Here is a 15,805-nt window from a genome sequence, read left to right on the forward strand (position 1 = left end):
TCTAGAGCTTTCAGAGGGGTATATCCCTACTGCCACTGGCAACTCTGAATTCTGCCCTCCAGATATGTAAGAGATTAATTTCTGATATTAAGCACCAAGCCTGTGGTCATCTTTATAGCTCTAAGAAAGTCACTCATCCCTTCCCGCTTGATGGCAGCTTCAAGTTTTAGGGCTAAAGGGAAGTGGTGAAACTTAATTTCAAACTACCCCAAAACCTGTCCTGAGGGGTCTAGCCTGTGCATATTTTCGGAGCAACCAGGTACAAACCCAAATCCATAACCCCCGCCTACCCACCTACCACTTGCTCCAGGGCCCGAAGGAGTTCTTCATCAAACAGGATTTTCTGCAGGACACAGAACAGCGCCCTCTGCTGCTGGGCAGGTAACACCGCAAAGGGATGGAAACTCCTCTCTAGGTGCAGGGTTGCTGAAAGCAGAGCAGATGCAATCAGGCCATGCACACACCCTGCCTCTCAGTCACCAGTTCCTTCCAAAGGACTCCATGTTCAGAACTGGCTATGAGTCTTGGACATTCAGGGCACCCCGAGTGACATTCAACAACCAGGGAAACTACAGGAAAGGAAAGGGGGACAGGGAAGTCCACTTTGACATCCCAGACCTCACCTTCTTTTCTACCTGTGCAGTGCTAGACTTAACCTGGAAGCCACTTGGGTTCTATCTATAACAGTGAATTCTCAAGGCAGAATCACTAAGCCTAAGCCATACTGGTCTCCAAACACATCCTTCCCAGCCGTGTCCAGACATGCACTACAACCTGGCATGCTTTTGTTTTCAATGCATGTTCAAAGGGCCAGCACTCTGCATTCATGGCAAGCATGGCTTCCACTTCCCTCCCTGTGCCTTTCACTCCTATTCAAGATGAGCTCAGGGTGCACTTTGCTATGCCACTCGCATCCTCTGCAGGAGCCTGTCCCCTGCAATCCTCTTTCCTGAGGACAGTCAAAAGCTCCTAGTAAATTAAGCCAGAAAAGAAGGACTGGGATGGTGCTTTCCTACTGAGGGCTGCGCACTGATGCTACACAGCCTTGCTGATGGAGGTCTAGGAAATAATTGCTGAACACCCTACAGGCTAGATACTTCTAGAACTTCTGAGCCACATCTTCAAAATCTCCTGTGGAATACAATTCCATCTTTATCAGTCCTTGCCTGAAGAGAGAAGCCATCCTGGTTATCCTAGAATCTGAGGGCTCAAACACAAGCGCACTCCTGCTGCTATACCTGACCACCATCCTCAGCTGCCCAGGGAACTCTGGCCAATGAGGGTGGCTGACTCAGCTTGGTGCAGTGAGAAAAGGAGCTGTGGCCTCACATTTCTGCAGCACAACTGCAAGTAGAGGCCCCAAGTTTAGTTAACTCTTATCCCAGGGAAAAGCTACCCTAACCCTGGGTCTCCATCACCCTTTCCTCTAACACTGTGCCAGGAGCAGCATCCTCTGGTTAGAGAGTTGCTGAATTCCAGGGAGGAATTGCTTTACATGGTAGAGCATAATTTGAGCCAGCCCTGGTTTCTCCTAAGCTCCTCCCCTTTTCTAGCCCAGCTCCCCCCACACACACACTCTCCTGAACCCAGCAAAACAAAACAAAACAAAACAAAACAAAACAAAAACCCTAAAGTAACAAGCTATGAGGAGCAAAGCAAACTGCTATTGAGTTTGCTCAATAGTTCAGAGCTACAGCCCTCCGCCAGCCATGTGGGTGGGAAGCCTCAATGGCTGTTACAAACAGCAGCCTGCCATGCCGTGAAGCCTGGAATGTATCAAGGCTGATAACAGATCCTGGGGGCTCTAGCTCTGCTCATTGCTGACCATTCTCAGACCACAGGTCCCAAACGGGGAAAGAAAACTGTCAGGCCCCTGACCACTGCACTCCTTGGCCTCCCACCTTGAGTCCTAGGATCTCGATTCTCTAAAACACAACACCCAAGACTGGGCCCACCCAAAGATCCAAGGGGATCCTGAAGGCCCCAGGGGATCACCCCTTGGGAGAGAGTCCACTTCTCCATCTGGCCGTAACCACAGGCAATACCTTGTTTTACAACTCGTAGGGGCCCGTCCTGCGAAGAGATCCCTTGACCCCCATCCAGCATGTCCAGAAAGGCGAACTCTCTGTAGGCCAGGGGGTCCAAGTAGACAGAGTCTAGTTTCCTCTCATGCTCGAAGCCACCATGTTTCCCTTGGAGGAGGCAGAATTCTGTAGTGGAGAGAAAAGCCCAAGCCAGGCACTGATCACCTCAGACTCATCGTTACCTACCTCACACTGTGTCAGGAGACACACAAAAGGGCTTTTGCTTCTTTGCATCAGTTTTTGAGACTGAGTCTAGTGGTTTGAATGAGAAATATCTCCCATAGACTCAGCTTTTGAGTGTTTAGTCGCCAGTTTAGTGGCATTTTTTGGAAGGTACAGTCCTGCTAGAGGAAGTAAGTCACTGCGGGAGGGCTCTGAGTTACAGCCTTTGAGCTACTGTCACCCTGTGTGATCTCAGCTTCCTGCTCCCGCTCACATGCCTGCCACTTGCTGACGTGCCTCTGCCCCTCCATGGCCGACTCTTCTCTCCCAGAAACCATAAGCCAAATTGAACTCTTCCTTGAGTTGCCTTTGGTCACAGTACTTTGTCACAGCAACAGAAAAATAACTAATAGAGTCTTACTATGTAGCCCAGGCTCATCTCTAACCCCAGATCCTCCTGCCTCAGCCTCACACGTGCTGGGATTACAGACACATGCCACCATGTCTGCTCACTTGAGGGCTCTTACACTAGGTCTGATCAGGCATAGAGTGGCTGACAGACTTGTCCTGCACTACAGCAAGCTTAGGAGGGCCTTTGGGGTCCCTCTGTGTCCTTGTCTTCTGAGATGAGGAGTCACCTTTTGTTGAGCACAGGAAAGACACCTCTCCCTGGGGGTGTGTTACCCCTTCAGAGGTGGACCAGGAAATCCTAGATTTTTATCTTCCGTTCCCTCAAATCCCTGTAAAATATTTTGGGTTTCACGTGCTAATGTCATTATGGTAAAAAAGAAGACCCAGAGACCGATTCCTGACTGAAGCAAGAGCTCAAACAGCCACCTTACAGCAGGATTTCTCTGGGCCAGGAGACACCCTAGACAAGAGGGGCAGTGGGGCCCAGGGCTCAGGGATGGCAGGGTGTTTCCCAGAGGATTAACTTTGGGAGACAGTGACAGTGGGGTAGGTGATGAGAGAGCAAGTTAGGGACACTTCTGCAAGGCAAAGCTTGTCCTAGGATGAGGCAGCCATGGGTTAAACATGGATGCTAGGATTAAACGGTGGAGATGGGAGTCCTGGGAATGAGACGGAAAAGAACCATAGCTGAGCATGAGATACAAACTGACCAGGGAGAGAAAGGAGGGGGCTATGAGAGAAACCACAGAGCAAGTCTTAGCGGGCTCTGGCTGGATCCTACCAAGCAACCCTGTCTGTCCCTCCTGGACTGCATGCAAGGTGCTGAGGTCCTTTTGCATATCCTGGGTCTAACTGCAACAGAATAAAGTGAGAAAAAGACTGCTTCTAAAGAGCCATCATCTAGTCCAGGATGGCGACCACCCCAGACCACCTCAGAGAAGGACTTAGCTGTGAGGTCACCTAGGAGAATGTGCCCACATCTTAGTAGCCATGTCTCCCACCCCATCCTCACAGCTGGAAGGTCCTTTGTTCATAAACATCCTTGAAGCTGAAGTAGGTCAGTATTTCCTTCCTATGTCAGCCGAAGGGAGGCAAGAGGACATTCATCTATATCAGCTTCCTCAAGGTCACAACATCACTAGCATTATGGTTTTGACAGCCTGCCCCCCTTCTGTAGGAATTATGGGAAGAAATACCTCAAGAGGAAGCTCTGGTCCACTGTGATTTGGGACCTCAGAAATACACCACTTACAGAATATTCATAAAACCTTGTGCAAGCCGCGCGTTGGTGGCACACGCCTTTAATCCCGGCACTTGGGAGGCAGAGGCAGGCGGATTTCTGAGTTCGAGGCCAGCCTGGTCTATAGAGTGAATTCCAGGACAGCCAGGCCTACACAGAGAAACCCTGTCTCAAAAAAACAAAAACAAAAAACAAAAAACAAAAAACAAAAAACAAAAAACAAAAACAAAAACAAAAACAAAAACCTTGTGCAAAGCCCACCCACAGCACCCCTGGACCGGCTCCCACCCAGGGACACCTGCTCCTACCCCTGCAGGGTTTGCTTTGCTCTGCTTTTCTGTTGCTTTGTTAAGTGAGCATCTGCACAAATGGGTCTATCTCTTGTCTGAATTCACTCCTTCAAGACAAGGCTGATGGGACTAGAGAGCTGGCTCAGCAGTTAGGAACAGTGGCTGCTCTTCCATAGAACCTGAGTGTGGTTCCCCAGTACCCAATGGATTGCTCTCAACTATCCCTAACTCCAGTTGCAGGAGATGCGATGCACTCTCCTGTGCAATCCTCAGATTCCAGGCACATGGGTGGTGCACACGAGCCAAACATACACAGAAAATACAATCATCTAAAACCAATAACAACAAAATAAACCAAGACAGCCCCGCCGTGGCAGCAATGCTATGTTGATATCTGACTCAGAATAAGCTCAACCACAGTTGAACAGGTCAAGAAAACATGGCCCATTTCCATAAAGGAATATGACTTAGCCACTGAATAAATAAAATCCTATCATGTAGGAAACATGGACGAACACAGGAGATGTTGTGTGTGGGGAACATGAATCAGACACAGAAAGGCAAGCACCATGCTCCCTTGCTCACACCAACTCTAAAGGATGATGCTCTCCCAGAAGGAATGCAGAGCAGCCATTCTGTTCTCTGTGGGTGGGGATGGGGCGGGGCAGACAGGGCGCACAGTCTCAGCTGGGTAGGAGGAAGCAGACTTGGCTGTGGTTACCAGGGTCCTGTAGACTTTAGTCTGTGAAGTTACTGAATGCTCGACAAGTGTGGGACAGTAAAGTGGCCCAGTGGATAAAGTGACTGCCACCAAGCCTAACAATGTAAGTTGGATACCCAGGACCCACACAGTGGAAGAAGAAACCTGACTCCTATAGGTTGTCCTCTGACCTCCACAAGCAGGCCATAACATGCGCGCGCGCGCGCACACACACACACACACACACACACACACACACACACACACACACAAATAGATTTAGAGTAAAACTCTCAACTAAAACTAATATAACCTAAATGTAGGAGCCCCCACACCCACCCCAAATGCCAATTATGTGACGTGCTGGCTGGGTAAATTAGTTTGGTGGTTGTTAATTACAGTGACTATTCTATCATAGTATAGTGCTCTTGGTGTTCACCAACTGAGCCTCAAGAAAGCAGGGGAAAGTCACGGAATGACACTTCTGTCAGCTCTGCCTGAGAGGCCCCGAAGGATCTGCCCGGACCGAGCTGTACAGGTGGCACTGACCAACAACAGACACAATCCGATCACCTTCAGGTGTGTTAGGGGGAGAACAGAAGAAGAAGAAAGGAAGGAGAAGAAAGGAGGGAAGGAAGAGGGAGGGAGGGAGGAAGGAAAAGAAGGAGGCAAAGAAGAAAGTAATAGAGGGTGTCTGAGTGTGGAATGTAAGCCTGTGATTCCAGTATTTAGAGCTAGAGGCAGGGGGATAAGGAGTTAGTTCGAGGTCATCCTCATCAACTAACTCTCTCTCTCTCTCTGTCTGTCTGTCTGTCTTTCTTTCTGTCCCCTCTCCCTCTATCTGTCTCCTTCTCTGTCTCTCTCTATCTCTCTTCTCTCTGTCTGTCTTTTCTCTGTCCTCTCTCCCCCTCTCTTTCTCTGTTCTCTCTCTCTCTCTCTCTCTCTCTCTCTCTCTCTCTCTCTCTCTCCAAACTAGCTGCACTGAGAATATAGCCACCACCCCTGTGTTCTGAGTGATGGGAGGAGCATTGGCTCTGCAGCCATCCAGACCTCCTGTAAAGCTGTTGAATTTTCCCCATGTTAAGGCCCCACAAAGTTACTTTTTTCTTGCCATGATAAAGTACCATGGCAACTTACAGAAGAAAGGACTTGTTGGAGCTTACAGGGCTAGAGGGCTAGAAGGCCAACATGTTGGGGAAGCAGCAGACAGGATGGCAAGAACAGGATGCTGAGAGCTCACATCCTTGACTGGAAGCATAAAGTAGGGGGAGCTGATAGTGAAGTAAGTCTTTAAACTCTCTCAGCCCACTTCCAGAGACATCCATCCAACATGGCCACACCCTTTAAACCTCACCACCAATTGAAGAACAAATGTTCAAGACTGTGGAGGACATTTTTCATATAAAGCACCACAGGATACCTGCTCGGACGGTGAATGAGAGTCCCTGGTGGGTCCTGTGTGGGGTTAAGCTAGCTGAGACTAGGAACTACCCAGGACTCAACAGCTTTACAGGAGCTCTGGGTGGCTGCAGAGCCAATGTTCTTCCCATGCTCAGTGACACTGAGAAGCGGGAGGTGAATGAAGCCCCTGGCTCCCCTCACCCAACTCCCCAGGGGCTCCTACTGCCCAGAGTCAGATCCTAGACACTCCGCTACCCCGTCCTCTCTCTTTCTACCAGGGCATACATCATGAGGACTCACCAAACTGGCCATCTTGTTTCACAAACAGCTCCATGATGCCATAGGCAATGGTGGTGGCAGCAGGGATCTCCAGCACTACATTGGTGTCCGTGGTGACCGTCCCATCCTCCGTTGCTGACACCTATGGGCAAGAGCATGTTGACGCTTGTATACTCAGGCACTCTATGTCCAGCCTCCTAGGAATGCTGGGAAATATCCACAAAGCTAAGGAAGGAGGGAGAGACAGCTGGCACTAGTATTGGGTGGCATGGCTAAGATGCCAGAGCAGAGGGTAGGAAGCTACATAGCAGAACTATGCTTTGGCAACAACATACCATATTACACCACTGTGGTCCCACAGTGCTGTGATTAATGGAACCAAAATGTTCCTATCTCCTAATGCCATCATGTGCAGTCTACCATCACGGCAGAAGGCATCGCTCACGTCTGTGGTGATGCTGCTAACAGGTCCCTGTGCATCTACAGTCACTGTCAGCACGGAATACCAGATCATTATAAATGACTATGCCATCGGCTCATATACACTAGACTAGATCTTTAACATTACATTTTCGAGCATTTTAGATTATAGTTTTTATAAGAAGGAAGGAAGGAAGGAAGGAAGGAAGGAAGGAAGGAAGGAAGGAAGGAAGGAAGGAAGGAAGGGAGGAAGGAAGGAAGGAAGGAAGGAAGGAAGGAAGGAAGGAAGGGAGGAAGGAAGGAAACTGTGTGCTGAGTTAGGCCGGCAGTAGCTTCATGCATCTCGGGTTCACTGCATCCCTCGGGTATACCACGAATCTCTGCAGACATCCAGGACTGTGTAAGTTATTCTGCAGTGTGACATGACTGCCACCAGCATCACCAAGTGCTGTGTAACTCAGAGCACAGCTAAGTGAGGCACAACTGCAAAGAAGATAAATAAGACCCATTTCCAGTTCCTTCTCCGGGCTCAAGTAACAACTTTGAAATCTCAGTGAATCCCAACAGGATTAAAGCCGGCCTGGGAAGCCCTCACTGAGCCATTCGCACACTCATGGATGGTGCTCTGTGCACAAAGCCAGCATGGCAAGGCCATAGGAAAGGCTCTGGGAAATAGACAAGACGAAGATGGATGGGCAGGGCTGGGCTGTCAAGCAGGAAAGAGCCCTTCCTGCAGTACCCCAGGGACAGGAAGCTGGAGATCTATTTGTTGGCCAAACACTGTAGACAGACAACACAGCTTAGCCATCTGCCCCTGGTCCAAGCATTTGCTTTGAATCAAGGAGTAGCAGCAGCTGGGCTCCAACTCGCAGGTGGTGACCATGGGCAGAAGTATCAGCAGGGCCAGCTGTAGTCACCCGCATCAGGTCCCCCTTTCCTCGCTTACATCCATGTCTCAGCCAGCCCACTGTCAAATACATACAGCCCTCCTGAGTCTTCTAGGAAAAGCCAGTGCTACCAAGATTACAAGCCCTGTGGCCAGCTGAGGGGAAGCGGTTTAAGCAGATGGCCACCTACTTCTCTCATTTTAGAACACCCCAGGATCAGCTTGGATATGGAAGAAATGGTAAACAACAGACAGACAGACAGACAGACAGACAGACAGACAGATTCTCTTGTTCCTGGCCTGGCTAGTGTCTGACTAAATTTCCTTGGAAGCACTCTACTTCCATAAAGGGCAGTGTTGGGCCACTAGAGTTCCATTGCCACAAACTGAGAAATAGACACAGCCAACATGATCTGGTGAGAGTTAGACCGGGAGCACACTTTCTCTGTGTTCTAATAAGCCTGAAGAAAGCCTGGAGCCACCAGCTCCAAGAGGAAGAAACCTCGGCTGTCTGGAAAGGAGGGTGGCTCACAGTATCTTCAAGCCCCGCAGTGATGAGGCCAGATGCCTCAAAGAGTTTAGTTATATGATCCAGGGATGTCCTGTTTACTAGAGCCAGCGTGAGTCCGTCCCATTCCTAACTCTATACAGGAAGAGTTCTGACTGAGGAAGACACCTGAAAAGGGGCCCGTGGGAAAGTTCTCCATGCCGAGGTGTGGCACCTGTATAGTCTTGGTCTGGATCCCCACCATGCCTCCACACGTCTCCTCCGACTGCACATGCTCAGAAATCACGCACTTCTGCGTGGTCATGATCTTCTGCGTCAGCACACACAGGACCTCGTTCCTGCTCTCTAGCACCTGCTGAAGTACCAGGTTGTCCATATTAACTGTTCTGAAAGAGAAAATTGGTCATGAGTAACCCTGTGCCTTCGGGGAGACCAAGGCAGGGACCAGAATATCCTCTTGCAGCTAGAAGAGGGAACAGTAGAGCTCATTAATTCCCTGGTGATGCGAGCAGAGGCAGGTTACCTAGAATGCCTTCTGCCAAGCTCTCCTGAGGCCACTCAGACCAGCTGAGGGACAGGCTGGACACTGGAAGAAGTGCCAAGGAATTATACCCTTAATCACAAAGTCCCCAACATTCACACTGGTTTCAGTGAAGAACAACGGAAAGCCATGCTCTAGGACAGCTGCCACCCAGACGTCTGTGTGAGGCTGAGTTGAGTAGAAGGGTGGCAGACATCATGGCAGCCATCTGCCCTTTTCGGAAGCACAGGGTGGTTCTGCTGAGAGGCACAGTAGCTTCTCACAGGGGAGAGGCACAGGTTAATGCACAGGCTGTGGCGGGAGATCAGACTGGAACCCTGATGGGACCACAGAAAGAATGTATAACCTCTGTGGGGTTTCTATCACAGAGATTGCCCCGGGCCACCCAGCTGAGACCCCAATGTGAATAATTGGTCCCGAGCCACTTAAAATTCTGTATAATTTCAAGGTCAGGCCACAGTTCCAGCTATACATAGATGCTTAAGCCAATGATGAGATAAGCTCCCTAGAGACCCCAGTTAACATCCCATAACCCTCCCATGGCCATGGGAGGGCAGGAAAATCACCAGATCCCAGCTGCAGTCGGCATGGAAACAAGAGACTCATCCTTTGCTTCCAAGACATCCGAGGTTGGTCACCTGCAGGCTCACCCTCCCTGGCCACAAAGGGGAAGGTGGTCCGTCCTAGGAAAACTTAGGGTTCCCAGGTTTTTGGAAGCAACCCTGAAGTGGACAAAGTAACTGGCCAGGGCACTAACCAGCCCATAAAAATATAAATAGTGATACATTAGTGATTTATCTATGACATGGGACTGGTCACCATGGGAGGAGTCAGCTCTAACATATGCTACAACATGAAAAAAAAAAAAACAACTTGAACACTCATACTAAGCAAAATCAGCCACCAAAAAGGGACAAATACTATAAGATTCCATATTCAGGAATGACCTAGAATAGATAAATTCACAATGATAGTGAAAACTGGAGAACTGAGGCTGGGAGGTGGAAGATGGGATGGCTGTACTGGGAAAGCATGACTAGGTTGGAGCCCAGCACCAGTGTAGAATGCCCACGGTAGTGCATGTCTGTAATCTCAGATCTGGAGAAGCAGGGACAAGAGGACCCTTGGAGTTAGCTGGCTAGCCAGGTCAGCCAAATCAGTGGGCTCCAAGTTCACTGAGAGACTGCTTCCAAAACAGTGTTAGGTGATCATGGAAGACACCTGATGTCAACTTCCAGTCTCCGCCTACATGCACACCCACTCTGTATGTGTATCTGTACACACATGTATGCAAATACAAACGTGTACACACCACATAGTTACAAAAGTAGATAGATTGATTGACTGATGAATTAACTGTTAGGCTAATTCCAGGAATAAATATGGACAGGGAGCTGGGTGCTTCCCTCCCCTTCCTGGCCAACCTGCAAGGAATTAGGTCACCTGAATTCACATGGTTGCTTTTCATGGATAGCTGTTGGTAACAACACCCTCAACAGGGGTTGTTTGAAGGGGTAGTGAGCAGTCATCTTATGCCACACCAAGGGCATGCCATAAAACATTCCAACCAATGTCCCAATAAGGTCTATAGAACAAAACCTCTATATGTGCAGTTCCTGGGAACTGTGGACCATTTAACTGGGTCAGAGGTAGATTCCTATATTACTCACTTACTGAAAAGCCTTCGAGGGCTCTGCCTCAACTGTTCACCCAGGTTCTACAACCCTATGACCATGTCCTTGCCTGCTAATCTACTACCATCACCTTCAAGCCTTTCCTCTATGCCTTCAAGAAGCCATGAAATGCCCAGTCAAAGCCCTGGCACTTCATCCCTACCCACCCTATCTTAGACATGTTCATCATATCCTCAGGCAGCTGGGCTCCGTACGCTTTGAGAGTGGTACTCTGTCCCCAAGGCCCACCTGAAGTGACGGGCACACTTACACACCACCTTGTCTCTGGCTTTCTTTTCTTCGTTCATTGCCAGCACCATCAGCCTAGAGTAGAAGCTCCATGGAGCTGAGGACCATGCCTACCATGTTCTGCTGATCTCAGGGCCAGATCAGCACTGAGCACCCAGAACAGACTCAGGGAACATTCTGTGGATAAATGAATGTGTAAATTCCATCTGTTTCTTCCTTGTCTATTTGCTTTAATGATGTACGAGTGCTTTCAGGTATGTGTGTGTGTAAGTCAGAAAAAGAGGTATAGAGGAAGGGAGGGAGGACAGAAAAGGAGAGAGAGAAGGCTGAGAGAAGTTCAATGTTCCAGCCACACCCACCCAAAAGATGATGAAGTCCAGGGTGCTTTAGGAGCTTATCAAGGTCAGCAAATTAGTGTAGCAGTACAGACTTAAAGAAAGAAGTATGTCGCCTACACTGACCAAGTGCATGGATGGGAAAGGCCGAGGGTATAGCTGTCTCTGCGGACATTCACAATCACTGGACCAGAACTGGACAAAGTCCGTGAAAAGATGCTTAAACAGAAAGCCAAATTCTGCAAAGTATGATAGGAAAAGGAGATGAACACCAGAGAACATGTAGGATTGAAGTCAGCTCATATAACCCATTAAACTGAAAAGAACATGCTAGAGACATGGCTCAGTATGGAGAAGCACTGGCTGCTCCTATAGAGGACCCAGGTTCAGTTCCCAGAAGCACCCACATGGCAGCTCACCACCACTGCAGGTAGTTGTGAACTGCAGGTCTGGAGCATGCGATGCCCATCACTGGCTCCCACAAGCACCCACACACATGGAGCGCATGAACTCACACCGGCTTGCACGTGCACACGCGCGCACACAGACACACACACAGAGATAAAAGGAAATTATTTTCAAACATAAAAGGGGCAATGAACTCTGAGAGGAAACTACGACACACAGCTCTGGATGCAATGAAGAAGCAATGGGGACCTAAATAACGCTGGGTGAATGTGCCAGTGTGGGGGCAGATGCCTGTGTAATCCCAGCACCAAGGAAGCTGAGGCAGAAGGATTACTATAAATTTAAGGCCAGCCTGGGCTCATAGTGAGTTTTAGGCCAGCCTTAGCTATAGAGTAAGACAAATGGAAGAAAGCTAAAGAGAAAGGAAAGGAGAATGAGGTGGATTGGGGGGGGGGGATGAGAAGAGGAGCAACAGTACCGGGTTAGAGTGAGCACAGAGCCTGCCACTGCGATGGCACTCTCATGGAACCTTAGGAGCTTTGTATCTGGTGTGAGGAGCTGAGTGTCTAAGAGGAAAAGAACCTACTGTGTGTTCCTACAACCTCCAGAATCCAAGTTGCAACTGTCATGCTAGATGCTTAGACAGCTTGGAATCCAGCCTCTTAGAAGTCCAGGCCCTTGGGAGCAGCAGCTGCCATAGCAACAAGCTGACATCCACTTCTAGTTTCTACACAGGAAATATACCTGGTGCCCCACCACATGGTACAACTTTGGGACTGCACTGGGAGCTGAAAAGGGTCCCAGCTCTTATCTGCAGTTCTAGAAATGTGAGTACCAGTGACTCTCGACCCTGCCACTACCTGGCCACACCTGCACTTGCCTGGTATTCACCATAGAGCCCCACCTGCTGGTGCAAAAAGCTCCAGCATTAACCAGCTTCATCTCAAAGGACTGTGGGACAGCCTATCAGCATTCCTCATCTCCCACAGCCTCTACCAGTGTGGTAAGCTGTATATCCACCCATGCCTGCTCTGTGTGACCTACAGACTTGCTAACCAGCCTTCAAATACCAAATGAGTTCTAAATACTAAAGCCATGAGTTCCAGGACCATGCCTGCTCCATCCGAGGAGCCCAGGAAAGGTCTTTCCACACATTTAACCTGCACATGGACCAACACTGCTAAGGACCATAATCCCTGGCTTTCTCGCAAAGAAGGACTGGGACAATGCCATTGCCACTTCTGGAGTCTGGAAAAATACATCTAGTCCCTAAACTCCATGAACACGGCTACCAATGCCACAAACACAAACACCAACTGAATCACCCCACTGGACCTTAGGAAGGCCCCCTTTGTCTTCCAAACCCTCAAACCACAGTTTGTAGTAGAGTAGACTCACCAATATATACAATATATACAGCAGCACCAGGGCCCACCCTGTAGAGCTGAAGGCATTCCCACGCTACCATGTGTCTGCTAGTGGCCCAGTCTGAACCATTTCCCATGTCTGTCCTGAGAATCCTATGTCACCTACAGGGGTCATGGCTACAGGTATCACTGCCATTGGTGTCAACCACCTGCACTTACTCTGAGGGATCTGCAGAGAACTGACTCTCATACCTCCAAGATGGCAGCTGCCATCACAGTCCCAGCGCCATCAGGGCTTGGCTCTGTGGAGCCTGAAGATACAGATCTTGTGTCCTTATGTTCTTATGACACCTCATGTCCTCCACAGAGACACAAAAGGACCTTCATGAGCCCCTACAGTCTCTACTACTAGAGCCCCCATAGGCATACTGGCATCAGGCAAAACCAGCAAAATCACAAAGGCAATCCAGCCAACGCAAGAACATCAATCCAATGGAACTTGTCATTTCCCATGCCTTGAAAAAATAACGCTGTCCCTACAAAAAGCTTCTTCAACAGCCCGTATGCAAAGAGAAATTCTCTACAGACTGGGTGTAGATGGAGCATACCTCAAGAGAGTGAACACGATAGGTGGAAAGCCCACAGCCATGCACACTGGCTAGGGAAAAGCTCCCTGCTTTTCCTCCGAGATCAGGAGCAAGGCAAGGATGCCCACGCTACACTCCTAGCTAATGTGGTGTTGAAGTCTTAGCAGTAGCAACTGAGCAAGAGGAAGAGAAGACACGTTAAATTAGACATTTGTGCAGATGGTGTGAGTTTATGTGGAGATAAACCGAACTACCAAGCAGCTGCCAGATGAAGCCCATCACTTTGTATATTGAACTAAAATATCAATTTAAAAAAATAAAAAATAAAAACCTGTTAGAACCTACAAACAAATCGAGTAAAGTAACAAGCCAAAAAAAGCCAATACACAAAAGCTAGCACCATTTTTTTTTATAGCACAATAGTAGACGTTCTGGCACAGAAATTAGAAATTAAGAAAGCAGTCCCATCCAGCCAAGGGTGATGGCTTGCACCTGTAATCTCAACTCATGGGCAGCCAGGCCAGAAAAAGTGCCACAAATTTAAGGTCAGCCTGAGCTGCACAGTGAGTTCTAAGCCAGCATGTGTGAGACTCTTCTTCACAGAACTAGGAAAAAACACAACTAATGTTTGTGTAAGTCCAAGAATAATCAAAGCAATCTTGAAGAAAACACGTCCATCAAAAATGCACTACACAGCTGGGGGTATGCACACCTGCAAAACCATACTTGGGAAGCTGAGGCCAGAGGACTGAGTTCAAGGCCCACCTGAGCTACCCAATACATTTCATCTAGCCTGGCCTACGAGATCCAGGGTGGACAGATGCAGGAACCAGCCATCTAATTCACTAACTATAAAGCTATAGCTATTCTAACATCATGGTGTTTGCTGACAACCCAACACAAAGACCCATGGAGCACAGAAATTAATCTATAATCAAGCAGCCACCTGATTTTCAGCAAAGGTGCCAAGAATATACAATAGAAGAATATACAATAGAGAAGACTGTCTTTGTTAACTTGCTGACAAAATTAGTTATACATATGCAAAGAAAAAAATTCAATCCCCTTCTCTCCCTGTGTAAGTCAACTGACAATGGACCGAGTCCTGATAATAAGCCTCAAACTCTGACAGCAAGGAGACAGGGAAACCCTCAAGACCTTGGTCAGTAAAGAAACTGGCTGGGTTTAAACAAGACTCCAAAAGCCCAGACAAAAGGAGGAGACATGCAGGTCTCTGTCAGACTAAGCAGCACCTATAAAGCCAAGGAGAGCAGTAGCCTAGCGTGTGAGGAGTCTCTGTCAGCTGTACTTTCACTGGGAGCCACATCCAGAATACACAGGAGGTCAGAAGCTGAGTACCACAAAACAATGCAATTTAAAAATGGGCTGTAAAGCCAAACAGAGAGAACGTTATCAAACCTATGAATAAACGCTTAGTCTCCCTCATCCGGGGAAACACATTACCCCTAGTGAAGTGGTCATTGTCAGGCAAAACACAGCCAATTCAGTTGAGATGGAGAATGGTCTCATGCACAGCTGAGGGGATATAAGTTATTACAGACATTGTGGGAAACTAAAAACGTTATAGTATCCAATAGCTCAGCTGCTATCCAAGGAAGGGGGAAGATTCTTGCACCTCCACGCTTATTACAGTAGTATTGATGACAACTAAAGACAAGCCAGCACAGCCCACTTCTAACAGGTGAGGATTTAAAGCAGCTGAGATCTATCCATGAATGGAAGACATGGAAGAGTATTTGGTTATAAAGTGAAACCATGTCATTTGCACCAGCATAGATGTTAACTAGAGGACAACACATTAAGCCAAATTAGCCCAACCCAGAAAGACAAATGCTGCATGTCCTCATTGACTTGTGGTGACTCCAAGCCACCCTCATGGGAACAGAATGCGGTTGTAGTCACTGGGGATAGAAAGGGATCCAAAGGCTGGAGAGCTGCCTCAGCATGCTGCCCTTGCCGACGATTTGAATTTTGTTCTCAGCATCCATGTTGGGCCCTCACAGCTTCCTGCAATTCAAGCTTCAGGGGTTCTGACCACCTCTCCTGGCATCCAGGGGCACCCACCATAGTGTACATACATGTGGCACGCACGCACACACACACACACACACACACACATACACAAACACACTATTAAAACACTGTAATCTATTGACATACTTAGAAATGACTTAGAGAGTATGCAATGCTTCATGCTTGAAGAAACAGTTGTGTGTGTCAACCCTGATTTGCATATCCTACAT

The 15,805-nt window shown here is 48.4% G+C and overlaps 1 protein-coding gene across 5 annotated transcripts in view; it reads right to left on the bottom strand.

Annotated features, from left to right (window-relative positions):
• The window catches only part of Gsdme (gasdermin E), a 56,457-nt gene that overhangs the window by 13,290 nt on the left and 27,362 nt on the right, over nucleotides 1-15,805 (bottom strand). For 4 of the 5 annotated variants that reach the window (XR_003956235.1, XM_030255507.1, XM_006506402.4 and 1 more), the window contains 4 exons: nucleotides 8,596-8,767; nucleotides 6,589-6,709; nucleotides 2,046-2,210; nucleotides 299-426 (listed from right to left, as the gene is read on the bottom strand). Coding sequence is in view for 3 of the 5 variants with exons in the window: in XM_030255507.1 (XP_030111367.1) it covers nucleotides 299-426; nucleotides 2,046-2,210; nucleotides 6,589-6,709; nucleotides 8,596-8,767 (586 nt within the window). In the remaining 2 variants the exon portion in view is untranslated. Of the gene's footprint in view, nucleotides 1-294; nucleotides 427-2,045; nucleotides 2,211-6,588; nucleotides 6,710-8,595; nucleotides 8,768-15,805 lie in introns of all 5 variants that reach the window. The other variant, XR_001785156.2, reaches the window with a different exon arrangement.

This window comes from Mus musculus, chromosome 6 (genome assembly GCF_000001635.26).
Source record: "Mus musculus strain C57BL/6J chromosome 6, GRCm38.p6 C57BL/6J".
Lineage (NCBI taxonomy): Eukaryota > Metazoa > Chordata > Mammalia > Rodentia > Muridae > Mus > Mus musculus.